This window comes from Papio anubis, chromosome 5 (genome assembly GCF_008728515.1).
Source record: "Papio anubis isolate 15944 chromosome 5, Panubis1.0, whole genome shotgun sequence".
Lineage (NCBI taxonomy): Eukaryota > Metazoa > Chordata > Mammalia > Primates > Cercopithecidae > Papio > Papio anubis.
Genome location: NC_044980.1, coordinates 138,479,667 through 138,501,164, shown reverse-complemented (window position 1 = coordinate 138,501,164; position 21,498 = coordinate 138,479,667). Strand labels below are relative to the sequence as shown.

The 21,498-nt window shown below is 43.0% G+C and overlaps 1 protein-coding gene and 1 long non-coding RNA gene across 9 annotated transcripts in view; both read left to right on the top strand.

The window, feature by feature from the left end:
• LOC101016189 (PRELI domain-containing protein 2) overlaps positions 1–19,292 on the top strand; it is a 214,035-nt gene extending 194,743 nt beyond the window's left edge. For 6 of the 8 annotated variants that reach the window (XM_017960009.3, XM_017960008.3, XM_009209320.4 and 3 more), the window contains 2 exons: positions 14,233–14,302; positions 18,654–18,929. In XM_017960009.3, the coding sequence (XP_017815498.2) occupies positions 14,233–14,292 (60 nt within the window). In that variant the 3' untranslated portion in view covers positions 14,293–14,302; positions 18,654–18,929. Of the gene's footprint in view, positions 1–14,232; positions 14,303–18,653 lie in introns of all 8 variants that reach the window. The other 2 variants (XM_031666519.1, XM_031666517.1) reach the window with 1 other exon arrangement.
• Positions 9,037–10,443, top strand: LOC116274966. Its single transcript, XR_004183844.1, has 2 exons — positions 9,037–9,647; positions 10,223–10,443. It is a non-coding gene; the product is annotated as an uncharacterized LOC116274966 (long non-coding RNA).
• Positions 19,293–21,498: the final 2,206 nt, after the last annotated feature.

Genomic DNA, 21,498 nt, shown 5'->3' with positions numbered 1-21,498 from the left:
TTGGTGCTGGAATGCTCTGGTGCCAGCCACTAAAACAGTTCCTTACTCTTCAATGTGAGGAAGCACTGTCTCGTAATTAAGCACAGATGGACTAAGGAACAGTATGCTTCCCATGAATGGAGGTTTCCAGCAGGTAACAGATGATCAACTGTTATAAATGTCACAGATGGGCATGGCACTGGGGGAGAGGCCATATTTTGCGTGCAGTACAAGTGAGGAAAAATCAAATTATATACAGGTCAATTTTTTAAAAATTCAAAATGAAAATAGATTAATTGAGTCACATTGGAAGGTGGTGGAAGTAACTGTGTAAAGTAGAAAAACACCAGTGACTTAAATCTTCATGTTAGGTTAGGGTTTATTTGAAAATCAGCAACATGGAAATGATTTGGTAATCGATCTTTCGTTCCGATATTTGATTGCAGGAAATCTCTTTAAATCCGATAGACCAGTTTTGATTCTTTGCTTAGAGTTTCGTATCTGGACTAGAAAATATAAGGTCACTTTCCAATTTTTAGACTTTATTATTTGGGGATATATTCTTTTCCATTATAAATTGTGAGAATTAAATATTCTCTTTAAGGACAGAGAAAGCTTTATAATGTGAAGCAAAGACATCTGAATTATTGTATCAGTTTAATGTTCTACAGTTATACCTAAAGATTTTGGGTTACTTACAAAAATAAAAATGAATCTTACTCAAGAGTTTATTAGCTACTATGAGAAAATTATATTGAAGCCATACATTTTATCAGGCTATTTCTAATTGAAAAATATTGTCTTTAAAACAGTTTGTAGATGGGGTTAGATATTGATTCATATATTAAGATTCATGTTATTTTGTTTGGGAGCAGGATTAAAATACCTGATTTACTTATTAGGTTCTTTGAATACAGCCAATAAAGAAAGGAAAAAAAACTCTTGCTATATACCTGCTATGGTTTGAATGTGTCCCCCCAAAGAATGTGTTGGAAACTTAATCCTTGGTGCAACAGTGTTGGAGGTGACCTAATAAGTGTTTAGCTAGTGAGGGCTCCACCCCTTTGAATGGATTCATGCCGATTATAAAAGGACTTGAAACTGTGAGTTCAATCTCTTGGTTTCTTGTACCTGCTCTCTTGCCAAGTGGTGCCTTCTGCCATGTTACAACACAGCAAGAAGGCCCTCGCCAGATACACTCCCTCGATCTTAGACTTCCCAGCCTCCAGCACCATAAGCCAAATAAACTTTTTTTTTGTTTACAAATCACTCAGCCTATAGTATTCTGTTACAGCAGCACAACACAGACTAGTTCCAGCAGTGTAGTGGGGTTTTCAGTTTTGCATTCTCATTTAAACTTCCCATCCCCACAGTGTAGTAAGATTCAGGATCCTGGATTCTTGAGCCGGATTGCCTCCTGTCAAATTGAGGTTTAGTTACTGTGTGATTTTGGACAGGTTGTTTAATTTCTCTGAGCCTTGGTCTCATCAAAAAAATAAATAAATAAAAAGGAGATGGGAGGGTAAAATAAGTGATTGCAGGCAAAGTGCTTGGCACACAGTATGTGCCAATGAATTTTAGCTGTTTATTTTAGATTATTATTAGGTGTTATTCCACTTTCTAGATAAAGTTCTATGTCTAAAAGAATTAGACAGCATCAGATTAAAAGTTGCATAAAAGTTGCTTTATAGTGGTAGAAGATCTCTTCGTGGAGAAATTTCATGCAGTATTTCTCTTACCTTTTGATGAGAAAACTGGATGCAGATCCCTTCCTCCTTTCCTCCCTTCCTCTCTTCCTCCCTTCCATGCAGTTCCCACTCCCATCCATTTTCTTTTTCTTTTTTTTTTTGAGATGGAGTCTTGCTCTTGTTGCCCAGGCTGGAGTGCAGTGGTGTGATCACTGCAATCTTCGCCTCCCAGGTTCAAGCAATTCTCCTGCCTCAACCTCCCAAGTAGCTAGGATTACAGGCATACGTCACCACGCCCGGCTAATTTTGTATTTTTAGTAGAGATGGAGTTTCTCCATGTTGGTCAGGCTGGTGTTGAACTCCCGACCTCAGGTGATCTGCCTGCCTCAGCCTCCCAAAGTGCTGGAATTACAGGTGTGAGCCACCGCACATGGCCACTCCCATCCGTTTTCTTAAGCCTCCTTCTGCTTGGTCTTTCCCTTTATCTCTGTGTGTCACACTCATGACTAGACTTTGGATCTTACTCAAATCCCTCTTCTTCAGGTGGCTTCTGCAAGTCCTTCCTTCCTGCAATATTAGTTTCTACTTCCTTTCTTCCATTATACAGTCACTTAGCAACAGGGATACATTCTGAGAAATGTATTATTAGATGATTTTGTCATTGTACAAACCTTATAGAGTGTACTTCCACAAACCTAGATGGTAGAGCCTACAACATACCCAGGCTATATGGTACAGCCAATTGTACAACATACCCAGGCTATATGGTACAGCCAGTTGTACAACATACCCAGGCTATATGGTACAGCCAGTTGTACAACATACCCAGGCTATATGTTACAGCCAGTTGTACAACATACCCAGGCTATATGGTACAGCCAATTGCTCCTAGGCTATAAATCTGTACTCACTGTACTGAGTACTGTAGGCAATTATAACACAATGATAACTATTTGTGTATCCAAACAGAGCTAAATATAGGAAACGGTACAGTAAACATATGGTATAAAAGATTTAAGAAAAAGGGTAAAAGGGTACATCTGTATAGGATACTTACTGTGAATGAAGCTTACAGGATTGGAAGTTGCTCTGGGTGGGCAAGTCAGTAAGTGGTGAGTAGAAAGGCATAGGACATTACTGTGCATTACTGCAGATTTATAAACCCTTTGCACTTAGGCTACACTACATTTATAAACAAATACTTTTGTTTCTTCAATAACAAAATAACCTTAGCTTGCTTTAACATTTTTTACTCTATAAAATTTTGAATTTTAACTTTTTGACTATTTTGTTATAACCCTTGGCTTAAAACGCGAACACATTGTACAGATATGCAAAAGTATTTTTTCTTTATATCCTTATTCTAGAAACTTTTTCTATTTTAAAAATTTTTAATTTTAATTTTTACTTTTTAAACTTTTTTGTTAAAAGCAAAGGCACAAATTCACGCATTAGCCTAGGCCTACACAGAATCAGTATCATCAATTTCATTGTCTTTCACCTTCACATCTTGTCCCATTGGAAAGTCTTCAGGGGCAGTAACATGGAGCTGTCATCTGCTGTGATAACAGTGTCTTCTTCTGGAATACCTCCTGAACGACCTGCCTGAGGCTGTTTTACAGTTAACTTTTTTTCAGAGACAGGGTCTCTCACTTTGTTGCCCAGGCTGTAGTTCAGTGGCATAATCATAGTTCACTGCAGCCTCAAACTCTTGAACTCAAGTGATCCTAAGTAGGTAAGACTACAGGCTCATGTCACTGCACCTGGCTAATTAATTTTCTTTTTTTTTTTTTGTAGAGAAGGGGGCTTAGTATGTTTCCAAGGCTGGTCTCGAACTCCTGACCTTAAGCAATCCTCCCACCTCAGTCTCTCCCAAAGTGCCGCTATGACTGGCCCTATAGTTAATTTTTTTTCATAAGAAGAAGTACATTCTAAAATAATAAAAAGTACAACATAATAAATACATAAACCAGTAGTATAGTCATTTATCATCATTATCAAGTATTATTATATTATAATTGTATGTGCTATACTTTTATACAACTGGCAGTGCAGTAGGTTTGTTTACACCAATGCCACCACAAATACATGAGGAATGTGTTGGGCTATGATGCTATGACAGCTACAAAGTCATCAGGTGATAGGATGTTTTCAGCTCCTGTACAGTCCTGTGGGACCACCATCATATATATTATCTGTCATTGACTGAAACATCATCAAGCAGCACATTACTGTACTATTTTCTTTTAAAAGTCATAGTGTTTCTCAGAGGCTGTCTGTCTTTCAGTTATTTTTAATTCCTCTGAAGAGGCTAATGGCCCCTTGTGTAGAGGCATCTTGTCTTATCTGCATCCCTGTTCCACATAGCTTCCCTGCCCTTCCTTACACACAGTGGGCGCATCAGTTCATGGTATTTACTCCAAAGACATGACCCACAAGAAAGCATTATTTCCAGTGAGGGTCTTTAGCACCAATCTTTTATCACTGATAATTAAGTGAGCAATTCTCTTTTGTTAAGAGCTCCCTGTGGATGTACCTTTTGAGAACTGCTTTAGAAAATTTTTATTCGGTCTAATATTACTCTCTTCCAAGCCTCCTACATAAATCAGAGCTTCTCAAGGACGGATCAGTTTTATAACAAAATAAATATACTGTTGGAATTTAGCCACCTTTAGTTTCAACTTATTCCTCTCCTCTTAAGACAAGTTTTGTGTTTTTAGTAATAATCAGCTATTTCTCAGAGACTCTTAGAGTGGAGAATTCATGAAGTATTTTGAATCTGAAAGACTCTGAGTCTCCTTTGTGGGGATACATTTGGCCAGCACAGCTCTGGTATTAGGGAAATAAACCTGCGAGATAGCTCACTTATCTGTACATTGGCAAATAGAGAAAGATAGCCTTGTAATAGAGAAAAAAAATCTCAGAGGGGAAAGAAATAATAAAATCAAGCTGGTTTATGGTTTGTCAGTCCAAAAAGCTTTTAAGCCTTATCTATAAAGGTAGATCCACTTAATGTTTGTTCTGCATTTCAGGCATCATTGTGTGATAAGTGGTGTAAATTTAGCCCCTTTAAGCCTGATCTCCTGGGGGTTGAGATTTAAGCGTTGGAACTTTATTTGAAAGAACTCTATCGATTGGGCTTTGATTTGGTCCTTCTTTACCAAAGAGAGGTGCTAAATCATGGTTTAGCTTCCCTGTTAGGGTTTTTTTTTTCTCTTTTATTCATTTTATTGGCCTCTCTCTCTCTGCCCCCATTCTCCATGTTCCGTTTCTAACTGTTCTGCTTAAAAAGACTAAAGTGGTATAAGAAAGGGGGGGAAAAGGAAAAGAAAAATCAACTGACACCCTGTGAACATAATTGATTCAATAAATAACATCTTTCAATTCCCAAGGAAAACCTCAGTCTTTGCTTATGTCAATTAGTGTTCAGTTCAATAAGTGGTGGAGGTCTTAATTTAGATGGATGGGAAAGTTTGCAGGTTCTTACCTCCTAAGGAAGGAGTGTGCTTTTCTTATTTCAAAGTCATCCTGTCTGGATTTATGCACCTACTCTGCAAAAAGAAGCTTGAAAGAGAATTAATGTGATAGTTTTTATTCTTCCTGAAAACAGAAAGAAGACATTTAATTATTGTCCAGAGATTTGTTAGAATAAAAAAGTGAAACAAGGGAATGAAAATTTTCTGGAATCTACTAGACTGTAAACTCCATGAGGGCAGGAACTATCTTGTGCATTCACTATTTAATCTCCAGTGCACGTAGTAGGTGCATAGTACATATTTGTTAACTGGATCTGTTGTTAAGGGAATGAGAACAAAAAGGGGCACAATTCAAGTTTTCTGTTAAGAATTTAGTTAAATTTCATTTCACTGGTTGTTTCATCCCTTGGCCCCAATCCCCTTTCCCCTAATTCTTTTTTTTTTTTTTTTTTAATGGAGTCTCACTCTGTCATCAGGCTGGAGTACAGTAGTGTGATCTTGGCTTACTGCAACCTTTGCCTTCTGGGTTCAAGCAATTCTCCTGCCTCAGCCTCCCGAGTAGCTGGGACTACAGGTGTGCACCACCACATCTGGCTAATTTTTGTATTTTTAGTAGAGACAGGGTTTCACTGTTTTGGGCAGGCTGATCTCAAACTCCTAACCTCAAGTGATCCACCCGCCTCAGCCTCCCAAAGTGCTGGGATTACAGGCATGAGCCTCCATGCCCAGCCAAGCATTTTTTTTCCCTAGGGCTAAAATGAATGAATGAACGAATATATAAATAAATAGATTTTTTTTTTTTTTTTTTTTTTTTTTTGAGACAGAGTCTCGCTCTGTCACCCAGGCTGCAGTGCAATGGCACAATCTTGGCTCACTTAAGCTCCACCTCCTGGGTTCACACCTTTCTCCTGCCTCAGACTCCTGAGTAGCTAGGACTACAGGCCTGCCACCGTGCCTGGCTAATTTTTGGTATTTTTTAGTAGAGACGGGGTTTCACCATGTTGGCCAGGATGGTCTCAATCTCTTGACCTCGTGATCTGCCTGCCTCGGCCTCCCAAAGGGCTGGGATTACAGGCATGAGCCACCGTGCCCAGCCTCCCCTAATTCTTTAAATGGCAGGTACCTCTTAAGAGTGCAGTATATACTATATCTTCAGAAATGATGAAGGATAACCTATTTCTTTTTTTTTTTTTTTTTTTTTTACATAAGAAAGTGGCAGTCTTTTATTGCAAATATGCATACACTCTCGGACGAGGTTCTCTGGTCCTCAGGTGTGGGGGGCCAGGGAAGTCGCGCCGGCGCTCTCGGGTGATGTTCTCCGGTCCACAAATGCGGGGGCCGAAGAAGTCACGCTGGCTCCTGCCAGTGGCAGACTTTTATGCATTGGTACTGGAAGGGGGAGGGCAGTGGGCAGGATAAGGGCGTGATAGGGGCGTCTCCATAGGCGTGGCCGGGTAAGTTTTGATCTCTTCGGATTGACATCACCTGGAGCATGCTCGGTTGATCTGCATCTTCCCGCGCGCGGGAAAGTTGGTGAGGAAGAACCCGGAAGCAACAGGGACTGCTCCATCTTGTTCACCTTCCTCCATCTTGTCCCTTTTCCTTCACCCAAACAGTCCAACCTCTTATTGATTATAAGAATTTAGGGCGCCGTGGTCTGTCTGGCTGCTTCCTGCTGTTAAGGGGCGTAGTTAGGGTCTGAGGTTGGCAGTTGGGTGTAGGGATGCAGGAGCATTTGGTTGAAGGTGACTCAGGTGATCTCTTGGACCTTGGCTCGGAGAAATTTTATTAGAATGGGAGCAAGACATAACATAAGGCAGAGGATTAGTATGGGAATTAGGAATGGAAGCATCTGCTGTACTACAGGCAGTAGCCATACCGGTGGTCCGGGGGTTAAGGGGGCGTTAAATTGTTGAAGCTAGGGAAACCCCGATAATTAAGGGAAGAAAAACAGCCCGCTTTTGGATGTTATTGCTGGAGCTGAGCTGGGAAGCTAGTTCAGACAATTCTCCTTCGCTATATAGGGTTAAGCTAGGCACTAAAGATACCGGAACGCAAAGGGACTGGGTGATGGAGGTATGGTTAAGAGTTTTAGATAGAGTTTGGTTACACCAAAAGTAGCCTCCAACAGGGGCCGTCTGGGTCCTGCTGGGAGCTTATGTGCAATTACACCATGAAGAGTTTGGCGTAGAGTAGCAAAAAGGAATCTCTGTCTCACTCTGTCTCTCTTCATCTCTGTCTCTCCCCATCTCTGTCTTTGTCTCTCTCCACCTCTGTCTCTCTCTATCTCTGTCTGTATCTCTTTGTCTCCATCCCCATCTCCGTCTCTCCACCTCCCGCTCACCAAGGCTGCTCCCCTCACCAACTCCCCTACCTCCTGGCTTCTCCCTATCTCTGACTCAACAGGGACTGAGTGCAGCAGAGGCCCTTGGGGAGGTCTGGGCTCTCTACTGCCTTCTGGTTACAGCCTCTCCTTCCCTGTATCTGTCCTTCATCCTGGCCTAATGAGTCCACATTTTATTTAGGGAGAGGGCAGAGTGACAACCCTGGGTGGGGGTTGGGGGGGGACAATCTGCAGTGCCCTGCATGACTGAGTGTATCTGATTGTCTGTAGACCAGGTTTAGAATCTCCATACAAAGTTAGGATTAGTACGAGTAACTAGGGGAATTAGAGTGAACCATAATAATGATGACAAAGGTGTAGAGGGTAAGTTCAACATTGCCAAAATCACAAAGGGCACCCTGCCAAGCTAGGTCTTCTATGAGAGTAAAAAGTTGGGAAACCTACTGGTTGGGAGATGGGTCGGGAAGGAGGGTATCTATGGGGTTTATGAAGGAAAAGTCAGTTAAGATGAAGAATGGTGAGGAAGCGAGAAAATTTGAGGAGGGTGTTGATCCTTGAGTAGAACCTGGCCATCTGGAGAAAGGGAAGGGGAATAGATGTTTTGAGTTAGGTTAAGATGTTTCATCCCAAGAGGGGGGTGGGACAAGAGGGCATGATGAGGAAAGAGTGGGCAAAGCATGCATAGTCCAGGCAGTAATTTAACACTGGGGTCTGGCGAGGGTTAGACGGTTTACCGTCTACCCCAACTACTGAGATAGTGGATGGCTGGCTAGGACCTCCATAGGTTGGCAAAACAGAATAGGTAGCCTCCGTATTGATGAGAAAAGAAATTGGCTTACCCGCTATCTGTAGAGTTACCCTAGGCTCGGCGAGGGTGACCAGGGTCTCCGAGTGTGGGCACCGTCAGTCGTCGTCCAGGTGTAGGAGCTGGAAGGAGCCTTCCGGCCTTTGAGGAGAGGCACCACGTTGAGGCGCAATGCCTGCCCTGCTGGCGGGGCAATCAGACTTCCAGTGTCCTTCCTGTTGGCAGGTTGGGCATGGCGTGGTAGGCAGGCGAGGATTTGGACACCTTTTTTCCCAATGCCCAGTTGTGCCACACTTAAAGCATGGACGAGACAGAGTGGCCGGCTTGGCCTGGGGACACTGGTTTGCCCAGTGTCCTGGGTCTCCGCATTTATAGCAGGAGCCGCTGGGAGACTTGCCCTGTGTCTTCCCTGCCGGCAGAGTGGGCAACGCTAGTTGGAGGGCAGCCACTAGAGCTTGCGCCTGAAGCACAGCCCTTCTTTTTTCCTTGTCTAGCTCTGCGGCCTCAGCTGCTGCTTCTCTGGAGTTAAAAACTTTAAAGGCCAATTTTCCTGTATGGGAGTGTGAGGCCCATCTTCAACCTTTTTTTTTTTTTTTTTTGCTTTTTTGGAATATGTGAGGCTGACTGGGAGATAAAATAGGAGGCTAGGACAGCTGCTCCGGCTGGGGAGGTGGGGTCTAGCCGAGTAAATTGGGCTAGTGCCTCTGTAAGGCGATTTAGGAAGGAAGCCGGGTTCTCATCTGGGTGCTGGATGATTTCCTTTAGTTTATCAAAATTGACCACTTTGTTAGAGGCTGCCTGCATACCGGCCAAGAGACGTTGAACCATAATGTCCTTCCTACGGCGGCCAGGCTGCTGTGGTTGTTAATCTCAATCTGGTTCTATGGACGGGACAGCCATCTCTCCTAACAGGACGGTGGCGTCGATTAAATGCCATTGATTTGCATGTTGCCTGGTGGCTGCGAGAATGCACTCTCTTTCCTCTGGGTTAAGAGTGGAAGTAAGAATGACATGTAAGTCATGCCAGGTAAGGTTATATGCTCTGGCCTAGGTATCGAAACTCTTTGGAATATTAGGTGGGGTTGGCTGAGAAGTCGCCAAGTCGTTCTTCAGTTTTGGAAAGGTCAGCCAAGGAAAAGGGGATGTGGACTCTAACCACGCCTTTGGCTCCAGCAACTTCTTGGGGTGGGGGAGGGGGCAACAAACTAGCAGGGGAGGTTGGAACAGACTGACCAGTAGGGTAGGTTAAGACAGGCTGACTGGTAGAGGGGGTTGAGGCAGGCTGACTGGTAGAGGGCTGACTAATGGGGGCCGCTACCACGGTCTTGGAGCGAGTGTAGATGGAAATGGGAGAGGTAAGAGGAGTGGCTGAGGGAGGAGTGTCGGGCGGGGCAGTGGGAGCTCCATAGGGAGGGGTGAGAGGAGTGGCTGAAGGAGGAGCGTCGGGAGGGGTGGTAGGAAGTCCATAGGGAGGGGGGTTGGAAAGTCGGGAGGGTGGTCACCTGCTGTCGGCCCCATCTGAAATGAAGGTGGAGTCCTCCTCAGTTGCTGAGGTGGGGGCCAAGGGCCGGGTTTAGGGGTTTAGGCTAACAAGACCTGGGCCATTTAACACCGGGCGCACAGGTCTGGGCGAGAGCGCAAGTCCTAAAAGCCTTGGACATAGATAATTTCTGACCACTTTCCGAGCCTCTGGCAGAAATTAGATCTAATTAAAATGTTGCGGTCTAAAGTGCCTTCAGGCGGCCGTTGAGACTGGTTGTCAGTCTCAATGTTGAGACTGGCCACGCCACAGTGGAGAGTAAAATCAATCGCTTTCATTTAAGATCTTGCTGTAATTGTAAAGTTTTGAGATTAGTTAGAAGACACCCTAAAGGGGTGGCTCTAGGTATTTTGGATTGGGGATTTCCCATTGCCTTTCTCTCACCCATAGGCGGAAACCGAACTCTACCTGGCTACAAAGCGTCCTCTGGAGCCACTAGAGACCGGGAGGCTCCTGGAGCCGGAATGGAGATTACCTCCAGGCGGACGTCTCCGTCCTGGACGGGTCTCACATGGACTGGAATGGAGTTCCTTTGGGCAGACGTCTCTACCTTTGGGAACTCTCCTGTGGGTCACCTGGTGACCAAAAAACCTTGGGCCTGCGCAGGACTTCTGGCCAAGGAGTATGAGAGGGAGGCAAGAGATACTCACCCCTAGGAGACTTGGAGGTGTGGAAAGCGATGTCTAGGTCCTGATCCGTCCGCGGCGTGAAGGAGGAGGCTCCTCGGACCTTAGGGGGCCCTGAGGAGGGGTCTCCTCCCGGGTTTTTGGCATGCCACAGTGGAGAGGAAAATTAGCCGCTTTCGTTTTAAATCTTGAGCTAGATGTAAGGCTTCCAAGTTTTGGAGGAGACACCCTAAAGGGGTGTTCTTAGGGATTTTCAATTGTGAGGTTCCCATTGTTTAACCACCAGAAATGGAAACCGACCTCATGCAGTGGCAAAGCGTCCTTTGCCGCTGCTGGGGACCGGGGGCTCCTGGAGCCACTAACGGAGAATTGAGGAACTTCAAGACGGACGTCTCCGGGTTGAAGGCCTCACTGCGCCACAGGGTGGCTACGTCCTTGGGCGTACGTACGACTCTAGGCCAAGGACACGGAAACGGACGGAGATGGTTAACAAAGGGGAATACTCACCGAAGAAGAAATTCTCAGAGCGGCACCAGTGGAAAGCTGGAACACTTGTTTGGTGTTCGTGGCTGGTTGGGTTGAGAGCCGGTTCGCTGTGGAGGAGGTTCGTTAGACCCTTAGGGGATGTTGAGGAAGGGTCTCCTCCTGGGTCGGGTTTCTGCACCAACTGTTTTAATTTAATTTAATTTGGCACTAACTGTTTTGATTTAATTTAATGTAACTTAATTTAGGAGAGCTAAGTAATTAAACATGAGGCCAAAGTACATAAGAAAGTGGCAGTCTTTTATTGCAAATATGCATACACTCTCGGACGAGGTTCTCTGGTCCTCAGGTGTGGGGGGCCAGGGAAGTCGCGCCGGCGCTCTCGGGTGATGTTCTCCGGTCCACAAATGCGGGGGCCGAAGAAGTCACCAGGATAACCTATTTCATCAATTCCAAGACTATCAGAGTTGGAAGAGATGGTGTAAAGTTGCTATTTACAAATTCAAGTAAATGAACTGATTGTGTTTCAGAATCACATTGAAACGGGATAGTTCCCTGACCCCTTCCCATGACTTATGAAGGGGTTGGCTCGTTTAGTCAGCAAACAGCTCTCAACCCCTTGCAAGAGGGGGAGCGTGCAGGTGAGCAGGTGCAGGATGAGTGCTTCTAGGCAACCAGCAGGAGCAGAACTCTGTGCGGGCCTGTGGCAGCATCTAGAGGTTGCCTGTGACCCCCAGAACCCCAGGGGGTATGTGTTATAGTGTGCTCTTTTAGCTTTGTCATTCATGGATGGCTTAAGTGTTAAACAGCTCAGTGGAGGGTCAGTGTGACAGCCTTTTGCACTCACACCCGGGTCCTTGTCCTGCGTCCAAGAATAATCAGGTAGCATGAACGAATTGAAGTGTGGTGAATGTGGAGGATTTTACTGAGCAGTGGAAGTGGCTCTTAGCAGGATGGAGAGCTGGAAAGGGGATGGAGTGGAAAGATGGTCTTCCCCTGGAGTTTGGCTGTCCCTGGCTGAATTCTCCGAGGTCCTGCCATCAAGCCATCCCTCTGAAATCAAGCTGCTTCTCTTTGATATCCAGCTGCTTCTTCTCCTCTCTCCTCTGCCACTCTGCCACTACACCGGTGGGGCCTGGGGTTTTTATGGGTACAGGATGGGGGGTGGGGTGGGCCAGGGTGGTTTTGGAAAAGGCAACATTCATGTGGGAAAACAGGAATGCATGTTCTCACTTTGGGCCACAGGTCTAGGCTTGAGGGTATGGCCCTCACTGGGACTGCCGTTTTCTACCCAGTATTTTCCTGCCACCTGTCCTTATCAACATGAGGTATGTCATATACATACAGACTCAGGCCTGAACCTTGAAATTTCTGACTGAGTCAAACACACTCTTGGGTAGACTCTTGGGAATCTGTTTTCTTTTTTGACTTTCCTAGTAAGGCTAGAGTGCAGCTGGGTATAGAAAGCACTAATCCCATCTGCCTCTCAGTGCCCTGACCTCTGTGGTCTATGTTACTCCTTGGTAAAAGTGATCAGCCTAAGGTACCCAGCGGAATGACTGGTGGAGTTGTGACTAGAACTCAGGTCTCCTACCTCTGACAGTGGTGCTCCTGGTCCTGTGGTTTACTGCTTTGGTTTAGCAAACACTCCTTACTACTCAGCATTCTCTCAAGATCCAGTAATACTTTTTCCTTCCAAGATAATGGTAGTATTTGTGGTGATGGCCAGGCAGAATCTGAAGGACCTTCTGAATCCTCAAGGAAATACTAACTTTAGTTTAGTCTACTTTGGTGTTAAATATATGTTATTGTCTTCTCTAGTGATGCCTTTGATTACCGTCTGTCCCCATCCCTGGTCTCAGATCCCAAGTGGGAAATCTCTGCCTTTTTCCTGTGGGACCACTTGATGTTCACAGCCCTGCCTAATCATAAGATGAATTATGGGTGCCTGTTAAGGGCATAGAGCTGTGGTGCCTGCTTGAGTCCCATTAAATCAGAATTTTCCTGGGAGGGGCCTGGGGATCTGTATTTTAAGTTCCCCTTATCATGATTCTCTGCAATAATTCTCAGGTTCAGGTCTCTGAAAATAGCAGCTCCCTTTCCCATGGATCCAACCTTGATGTCCTGGAGTCCCCACTTTGTAAATTGCATCATAACCCTCTCTTCCCACTTGAAGGTTTATCCTCTGGTCTGTAAAACTTGTCCTTTAAGAAGGAAAGGAATTTCTGCTTTCTTCTTTCTTCCAAGGTAGAATTTTTTCTGGACAGGCTACTGAGTAGACAGGTGGGTATGGACAGTAGCAGAATGAACATTGCAAGAAGGCTCACGGATGCCTTTGAAAAGGAAGAGGGTGCCTATGCTCTTTCCCTGGCTTTATTACTTAATGGTTGTGTAACTTCAGGCAAATTATTTAAACTTCTTTGAGTTTCTGTTTCCTCATCAGTAAAATGTGGGTAAGAATAGTACTTATTTGGCGGTTTTATGTGTATTAAGGTGTCCTATGTCAGCTCTTGGGACACAGACTCAATTTGAGATTTGCCTGCAGTGGGTATTGGAGAGTGCACTCAGGAACAACTCTTGTCATGGGGTATAGGAAGGGATTTTTGAACTGCAATGCACTTGAAACAAAGGTCTTAGCTGATCCCTTGGGGAGCTTTGAGGGTTGGATGCTCCCCAGAGTTGTCCCAAATTAAGGGAAGGGGCCAGGTCTTTATACCCCTGTACCTACCAGTCATCCAATGTTGTAGGCTGCACCTGGAGGGACATGACTTCAGGTAAGGCAGTTCCCTTTGACTGAGGTTGTCTGTGTGCCAGCTGCAGCCTACAGTGTTGGTGGAAAGGGAAGGAGTGCTTTAGTTCTGGGAGGGATCTCAGTGGTACACCATAGCACTCGCTACCCCCAGGTAATGCACATAAAACCCCAGCAGTGAATCTAGCATATTTGTAAATGTTCAATGAATATTAACTACTGCCATTATCATTCTAGCTCTGGCGGGGCCACTTTCAAGAAGTTATTTAACTACTCTTGGGCTGTTTTCCTATGTTTAAAATGGAGATCGTAAGCTCTGTTCTGCCTACGTCGCTGAGTGGTTCTGAGCAAATGCGGAGATAATGTATGTGAAATTGCTGAGTAAAATATTATAAAAATGTCAGGTGTGGCTATGAGCCTACTTTTTTGAAATGAATCTATGGCCATGACCTGGATTCTTTGAAGGGAAAAGGTTGTGATAAATGTAAAAGTACTTCTCTGTGAAATAGGGCATTTTAATTTTGTTTTCCTTCTTTCTATAGGGAATTAGAATCATGGAGATGCTGCTAAAGGAACAGTGTGGTGCCCCCATCGCTGAATAAAGAATCATCAGTGAGTACCAAAAGCAAAGTCAGAATTATTTACGCAAGCCATGTTTTCACGCTTATCAGCCTGGTATTCGAAAGCAGCCTCCCTGGGCTATTCACGCTGCACATTTCCCAGTTATATGCACAGAATACTATTTCACAGGTGTTTTATCTCTTCAGTACTTTTATTTACTTGGTCCTTTGATTTTCAGAGCAGTTTTGTATTACATGCTGGGTTACAACTCTATTCAAATTGTTAAAACTGTTGCACAATCTACCATGATTGAGAGCCTCAAGCTGTCATAGATTTGTAAAGACTGCAGCTCAGATTAACTGAAGCTTAATGTTTTTGTTCTGAAAATAATCAAAGGAAGGCTTTAAAAGTGTAATTGGAGCACGAAGAGAAACAAGGAAGGGGCGTGTTGATTGGCCAGTGAAACAAATATCTCTTATTAGTCATCTGTATTTCCACTGATTGTGGGTAGCTGCCTGAAATGCTATTGAAAGGGATTCTGAGGTCTTGAGAGTAATTTCCAGGCTCTGGGTAAGAGCGCCTTGATGGTTAACAGTGTCTGCCATGGGCAGAGGATGGAAGGAAGACAGCACTCATGCTGAAGCACGTGCCACATCTAGGGCAAATGGTACAGGGTTAACAGATAGTGGGAGATTGCAGAACTACTCAACTCCCTATCCCCACCCCCTAAATTTCTGTTGTCTAAATCAGGGAGAATGGTCTTTATAGTGGAAAGGGCAGGACAGAGTTATTTAAGAGAGAATCAAAGCCCAAAATAAATGAGTATGATAGATCTATATCTTACAGAATTTATAGGCTTTAGGTTTTTTTTTTTGTTTTTGTTTGTTTGTTTGTTTGTTTGAGATGGAGTCTTGCTCTGTTGACCAGGCTGGAGTGCAGTGGCCTGACCTCAGCTCACTGCCACCTCTGCCTCCCGGGTTCAAGTGATTCTCCTGCCTCAGCCTCCTGAGTAGCAGGAACTACAGGTATGCACCACCATGCCTGGCTAATTTTTGTATTTTTAGTAGAGAAGGGGTTTCACCATGTTGGCCAGGCTGGTCTTGAACTCCTGACCTTGTGATCCACCCGCCTCAGCCTCTCAAAGTGCTAGGATTACAGGCGTGAGCCACCGTGCCCAGCCAGCCTTAGGTTTTTAACATCTGAGAGTTGAAACCTTTGAATAAAACAAACTTTGCCTTGGGTAATGTAGAATTACCTCAAATTTTCTTGTGTTGGTTTAATCGAGACATGTGGTCTTGTGTAAGCAACCTGGTATTCTAATTGTGATAAACAATAAAATTTGAGAGCAGTTAACCAATAAGAAGCAAAGGGAACATCATATACAAGCACCTTGGCGTACAAAGCATGCTGTCCAGACCTGTGAATGAACATTATTTGGAGAATTGTAAAGTCTTTCTGCTTATTTGCAGGTTGGACTCCATTTTGATTAATATTACACCTCTGTCTACTTAATACATATTAATAGATTCTTATATTACTAGAAAAGCTAAACAGGATAATTTCATTTAGCATAGGCATACACACAGCAGGTGCTCATAAAATGCTGGAATTGGATCTAAATATGGTTTACTCCTACACCCACCCTGTTCCTTAAAAAATTATAGAGAACAACCTGGCCACATCTCCCTGTTTTTCTCGGCTAGTATATTTGTGAGGCTCACTAAGCACCTCTTGCACTTGCATGCTTAAGCACAGATCCCATCTTACTCTGGGGGGTGGGATCTCGAGTCAGCTCCAAGGTAAATGAAGGAATGAGGGGGTCTCCATTTCCATGGGAAACGTATACACCTATTGGTCTTCAAACTTCAAATTAGTGGTTTTGAAACTGTCTTGAGCATCTGAGTCATCTGGAGGATTTAACACAGATTGGTGGGCCCCACTCCCCAAGTCACGATTCAGTAGGTCTGAGATGGGGCCTGAGCATTTGTGTTTCTAACAGTTTTCCAGGTGATGGTGATCCTGGTCCTGGGGCCACACTTTGAGAATGGCAATTTCAAATGAGTTCACATCTCTGGGTAGAGACAGATGAAATGTCAGGGCACTGAGAAAGCTAATAGGAGTTAGGAGTTAGATATTATTGTCGTGCATTCGGTCAACTTTTGATTAATAGGAAGAATGATATTCTTTGTATGGCTTTTCCCTGATTTTAGCATCTCAGCTTCTTGTTTGCCCCCTTTTTTGTTGCTTAAATGTGGCCAGGCTCCACCCTCGAGAAAATGCAGTTGAAAAGAGGGGAGGTGAGATTCACATCAACTTGTACTTTAAATCAATTTGGATTTAAATTGTTGGTAGTGAAAATGAGTAAATTAAATAAGTTTACAGCATTACCTATTGTCTTGTTACCCACATTCTGTGTTTTGTTTTGTTTGATTTTGAGACAAGGTCTCGCTGTTCTGTTGCCCAGGCTGGGGTGTAGTAGCGCAATCACAGCTCATTACAGCCTTGACCTCTGGGGCTCAAGCAATCCTCATACCTCAGCCCCCTTAGTAGCTGGGACCATAGGCGTGTACCACCACACCTGGCTAATTTTTTCCTTTTTTGTAGAGATGAAGTCTCCCTATGTTGCCCAGGCTGGTGTGTTTTGTTGTTGTTGTTGTTTGTTTTTTTGCCCTGTGGTTGAGGGCTAAGCCATGAACTTGGGGCATCGTACTGTTGGTGAAAAGCAACTTATTCTCCTCTCTTAAGTGAAATGGTCGAGGTCTGAATATAACTAGGAGTTTAGTACAGGACAGTTGCATGTAATGCATTCAATGCAATGAAATTTCCTGAAGGATTTACATAATTCAAAGTCTCAAAATTCATGACCAGTTTTCTCAGAGGAGTAACTGTAAAGTAGGGGATATATGTATATGTATGTATGTACTCTTACCACATAAATCTACAATTTGATGTTGCATCGAATGCTGCCAGCTTATTCCTTTACTTTTTTCCCATTTTCTTGACTATTCTTACAGAGTTTTTCAAGTTTGAAATGTGCCTATTTTAATGGAACTTTTTAATTTCTCAGAAATAACTGTATGGAAAATGGAGGGGGTGGTTGTAGGTGGGAGTACTGTTGTTTTCATGAGTTGTAAAATGCTACATTAAAAGAAGTGGGGGAAATTCGCTCTATAGCTATAATAAAGTAGAGGCCAAAAAACTACAGCCTATAAACCAAATTTATCCTGCTTCCTGCTTTTATAAATAAAGTTTTATTGGAACACAACTATGCTCCTATGTTCTAAGCTACAACTCAGAATTGAATAGTTGTAACAGTGACCTTACAGCTGCAAAGCCTAGAATATTTACTGTCTGGTTCTTGAAGAAAATTTTTGCCTACTGAGTTAGTATCCTAAATTGACATCAAGGAGTGTTGTGGTGAATGGCCTTTTAAAATACAGTTTGACAGTTTGTTTTTCTTGCATTAGCTCTAACATCAACACTTTGTGAAGACTTGGCTGATTTTATATTAAGACATAAAAAGGTATTAAAATAATAACAGAAAGTTAAAATACCAGCAACAGTGGTCACTAAAATTGCTCATAAAGTTCCAATGCACGTACACAATGGAGTAGACATGTAGGCATTTAGTTTGGCACATAAAGTGGCACTGTGATGAGGCTGTAGGGTAGATGCTATTTATAATTTACTCAATTTGCCAGCTTTGGAATTTTGCAATTTTTGATACTTAAAAGACGTTTTGTGGGATTTGCAGAAATGTGCATAAGGAGACAGTATTTAATATTTTTATGTCATACCATATTTTAAATTTGCATAATTTAAATTCACATAGGAAGTGACTACATTCCACATTGTACCTAACATTAAAGATACTTCACAGAACTCTCTGACCTGTATGTCTAAGTGGGCATTTGAAGATTAGAAAGCTTAGAAGGTGATTTTTGTCATGAGCCAAAATGGAGACACATAAATCTCACTAACCAATATGCTTGTGGCGTTGCTGTTGACACATCCTTTTGATAGATTTTTGATTTCCTGTCATTTTTGAATAAAACAAATAACCCTGACATCTGTCTGTTCTTGCCACTGGCGGTTGGGAGATCAGGCTTGTTGAGATTTGACAGCATAGCAGAGTTCTATCACATTGGAATGATTAAGACCTCAATTTTAGCTATATCTTAACTCTTCTCTGAACTAGCTCCTTTGGGTAGTTGGACTTAATAAAATGAGGTGCTTGCCTTGTTCGAAGATCATTAGGAGGGAGAAATGCAATTTCAAGAATTATCCGTAGTGATAGAATTCAAGTGGACTCTGAAGAGTTGCTTCAGAAAAGAGGGCAAATAGGTATTGATTGGTGAGACATGTTTATGAGGTGATAAAGCCTGTTTGCTTTCTCTTGCAGGAGAGCTGTATCCATGTCTACTTTTTTATTTTTATTTTTTATTTTTGAGAATCACTTCTTGGCCACAACACATCACAGACACAGTTTCTGGAATACAGGTTTGAAGATACAGTGTCGGCAGCTTCAAGAAGAGAAGACTTTCTTGCCAGGACATAAAATGATACCCTCCTCTGGGATCCTACTTCGAATAGTGGAACTCAGGGAGATGAGACCTTCTTGCTGGATTTTTATGACACAATCTCTTTATAATTTTACAAATAAAGGAAAAAAGACCCATGTAAGATGATGTGTGCCCTTCCTCAGGGTGTGCTGCTGGTTGTCTGGTGATGGTGTGAGGGCAGCTAAGGACAGGATAAAGGCCTGGAGAGGGTGCTTGTGCCCTTATGTTATCAGCACCATTGTTCATAGGATTTGTGAGGGGATTCTGGAACCAATAAGGGAGTTGAAACTGGTACCTGATTCATGGGTGGACTGGAACAAACAGGAATGTGCCAGACCTATGTTGAAGCTAAGCCGTATTTATAACAATGTTTAAGATTCTCAGAAATCAGGAGATTTTTATCCTATCCATAAGTAATATGTAACTGCCATTAGTATAGCTTTTAGAATATAACATGTAAACTGTGATTTGGTCCTCTGAAAAGAACATGAAATGAAGAGTGGGAAGGCAGTTTCTTGTCTGCTAATTCGTTCTGTGATGTGGAGCAAATCATTAACCTCTCTGTTTTTTATTGGGCAAATGGGAATAATCAGGCACACGTCTTTCCACCGATGCGTTATGATGATTAAACAAGGTAATTTTGTGTAGGTTTTTAAGTCAACAGACAGACCTGGGATTGAATCCAAGTGCTGGCACCTACTTGCTCAGTGATCATGAACAAAATTTTAAATCTTTCTGAACCTCATTTAAAAAAATTTATGAAACAAGATGATAGAATTAACTTTGTGAGATTGTTGAACTGATCTGAGATCATGCCTATGAAGCACCTAGCATGATGCCTGGTGCATAGTAGAAGACCAGGAAATGGAAGCCATTATTATGTAAAACATTTTGCAAATGTACTTTTTAACTGTAATGTAAGGTGGTACTACTGTTTGAAACTTAGATGGCAGTAGTTTGCATTTCTCGTGATCAGAAGCCAAAATATAAATACATACTATCTAAAAAATCTTCAAGAGTGGTAATAATTTGGAATTCATCTTCTTAAGATAAAAATCAGGGCAGGGCGTGGTGGCTCACGCCTGTAATCCCAGCACTTTGGGAGGCCGAAGCGGGTGGATCACAAGGTCAGAAGTTCAAGACCAGCCTGGCCAATATGGTGAAACCCTGTCTCTACTAAAAATACAAGAAAATTAGCTGGGCATGGTGGTGCATGCCTGTAATCCCAGCTACTCAGGAGGCTGAGGCAGGAGAATTGCTTGAACCTGGGAGGTGAAGGTTGCAGTGAGCTGAGATTGTGCCACCGCACTCCAACCTGGATGACAGAGCAAGACTCCATCTCAAAAAAAAAAAAAAAAGAAAACAACAACAACAACAAAAATCTGGCCATTACTGGAGAGTCTTGGGGAATTTTTTTTTTTTATTATACTTTGTGTTCTAGGGTACATGTGCACAACGTGCAAGTTTGTTACATATGTGTACATGTGCCATGTTGGTGTGCTGCACCCATTAACTCGTCATTTACATTAGGTATATCTCCTAATGCTATCCCTCCATGCTCCCACCACCCCACAACAGGCCCTGGTGTGTGATATTCCCCTTCCTGTGTCCAAGTGATCTCATTATTCAGTTCCCACCTATGAGTGAGAACATGCGGTGTTTGGTTTTCTGTTCTTGCGATGGTTTTCTGAGAATGATGGTTTCCAGCTGCATCCATGTCCCTACAAAGGACATGAACTCATCCTTTTTTATGGCTGCATAGTATTCCATGGTGTATATGTGCCACATTTTCTTAATCCAGTCTGTCATTGATGGACATTTGGGTTGGTTCCAAGTCTTTGCTATTGTGAGTAGTGCCACAATAAACATACATGTGCATATGTCTTTATAGCAGCATGATTTATAATCCTTTGGGTGTATACCCAGTAATGGGATGGCTGGGTCATATGGTATTTCTAGTTCTAGATCCTTGAGGAATCACCACACTGTCTTCCACAATGGTTGAACTGAAAAAATGTCTGAAAAAGTTTCCACGTAATTTATTGATGAATTTCAAAGTAATTGCATTTTTTCATACAAGCTTGCCACTGTGAGCCTCTTCTTATTGTATCTGAGCTCTTTGTGCTGCCTGAATTTTGTCTCTGAATTTCTTTTCAGCTTCATAGGGTTTCATTCTTCAATTGTGTTGGAGGGAAAAATAATGGTAGAAACTGAAATACACTTTGACCTTTTTTTCCAGCTTGTAAATGGCATTTGGTAGGCTTTTGGAGTAATAGCCTGTTTCCAAAAATAAGAGGTGATACAAATTATTGTGGAGGTGAGAGACAAGAAATTTGTATTTGGAGGTTGGCATTAGAGTAAGTTTAACCCTTCACACTCAACAACGCCCATCCTCTGAAGGGAGGAGTTCTCAACCTTGGCTGTCTGTTAGGATTGCTTGGGGAGCTTTCTGCAATTCTGATGCCTGGGTTGCTTCCCAGACCAAGAACTCAGAATCTCAGATAGTAGAACCAAGACATCAGCATTTAAAAAAACTCCTTAGGTCATTCCAGTGGGCAGCTAAGAACACTACAATGACTTCTAGGTATTTGCAGACATTATCCTATTTTTTTTTCTTAATATCTCTGTGGTTGGAAAGGATCTTTATAGCAGGATTTTTTTTTATTAGAAATAGAGTGAGGCACA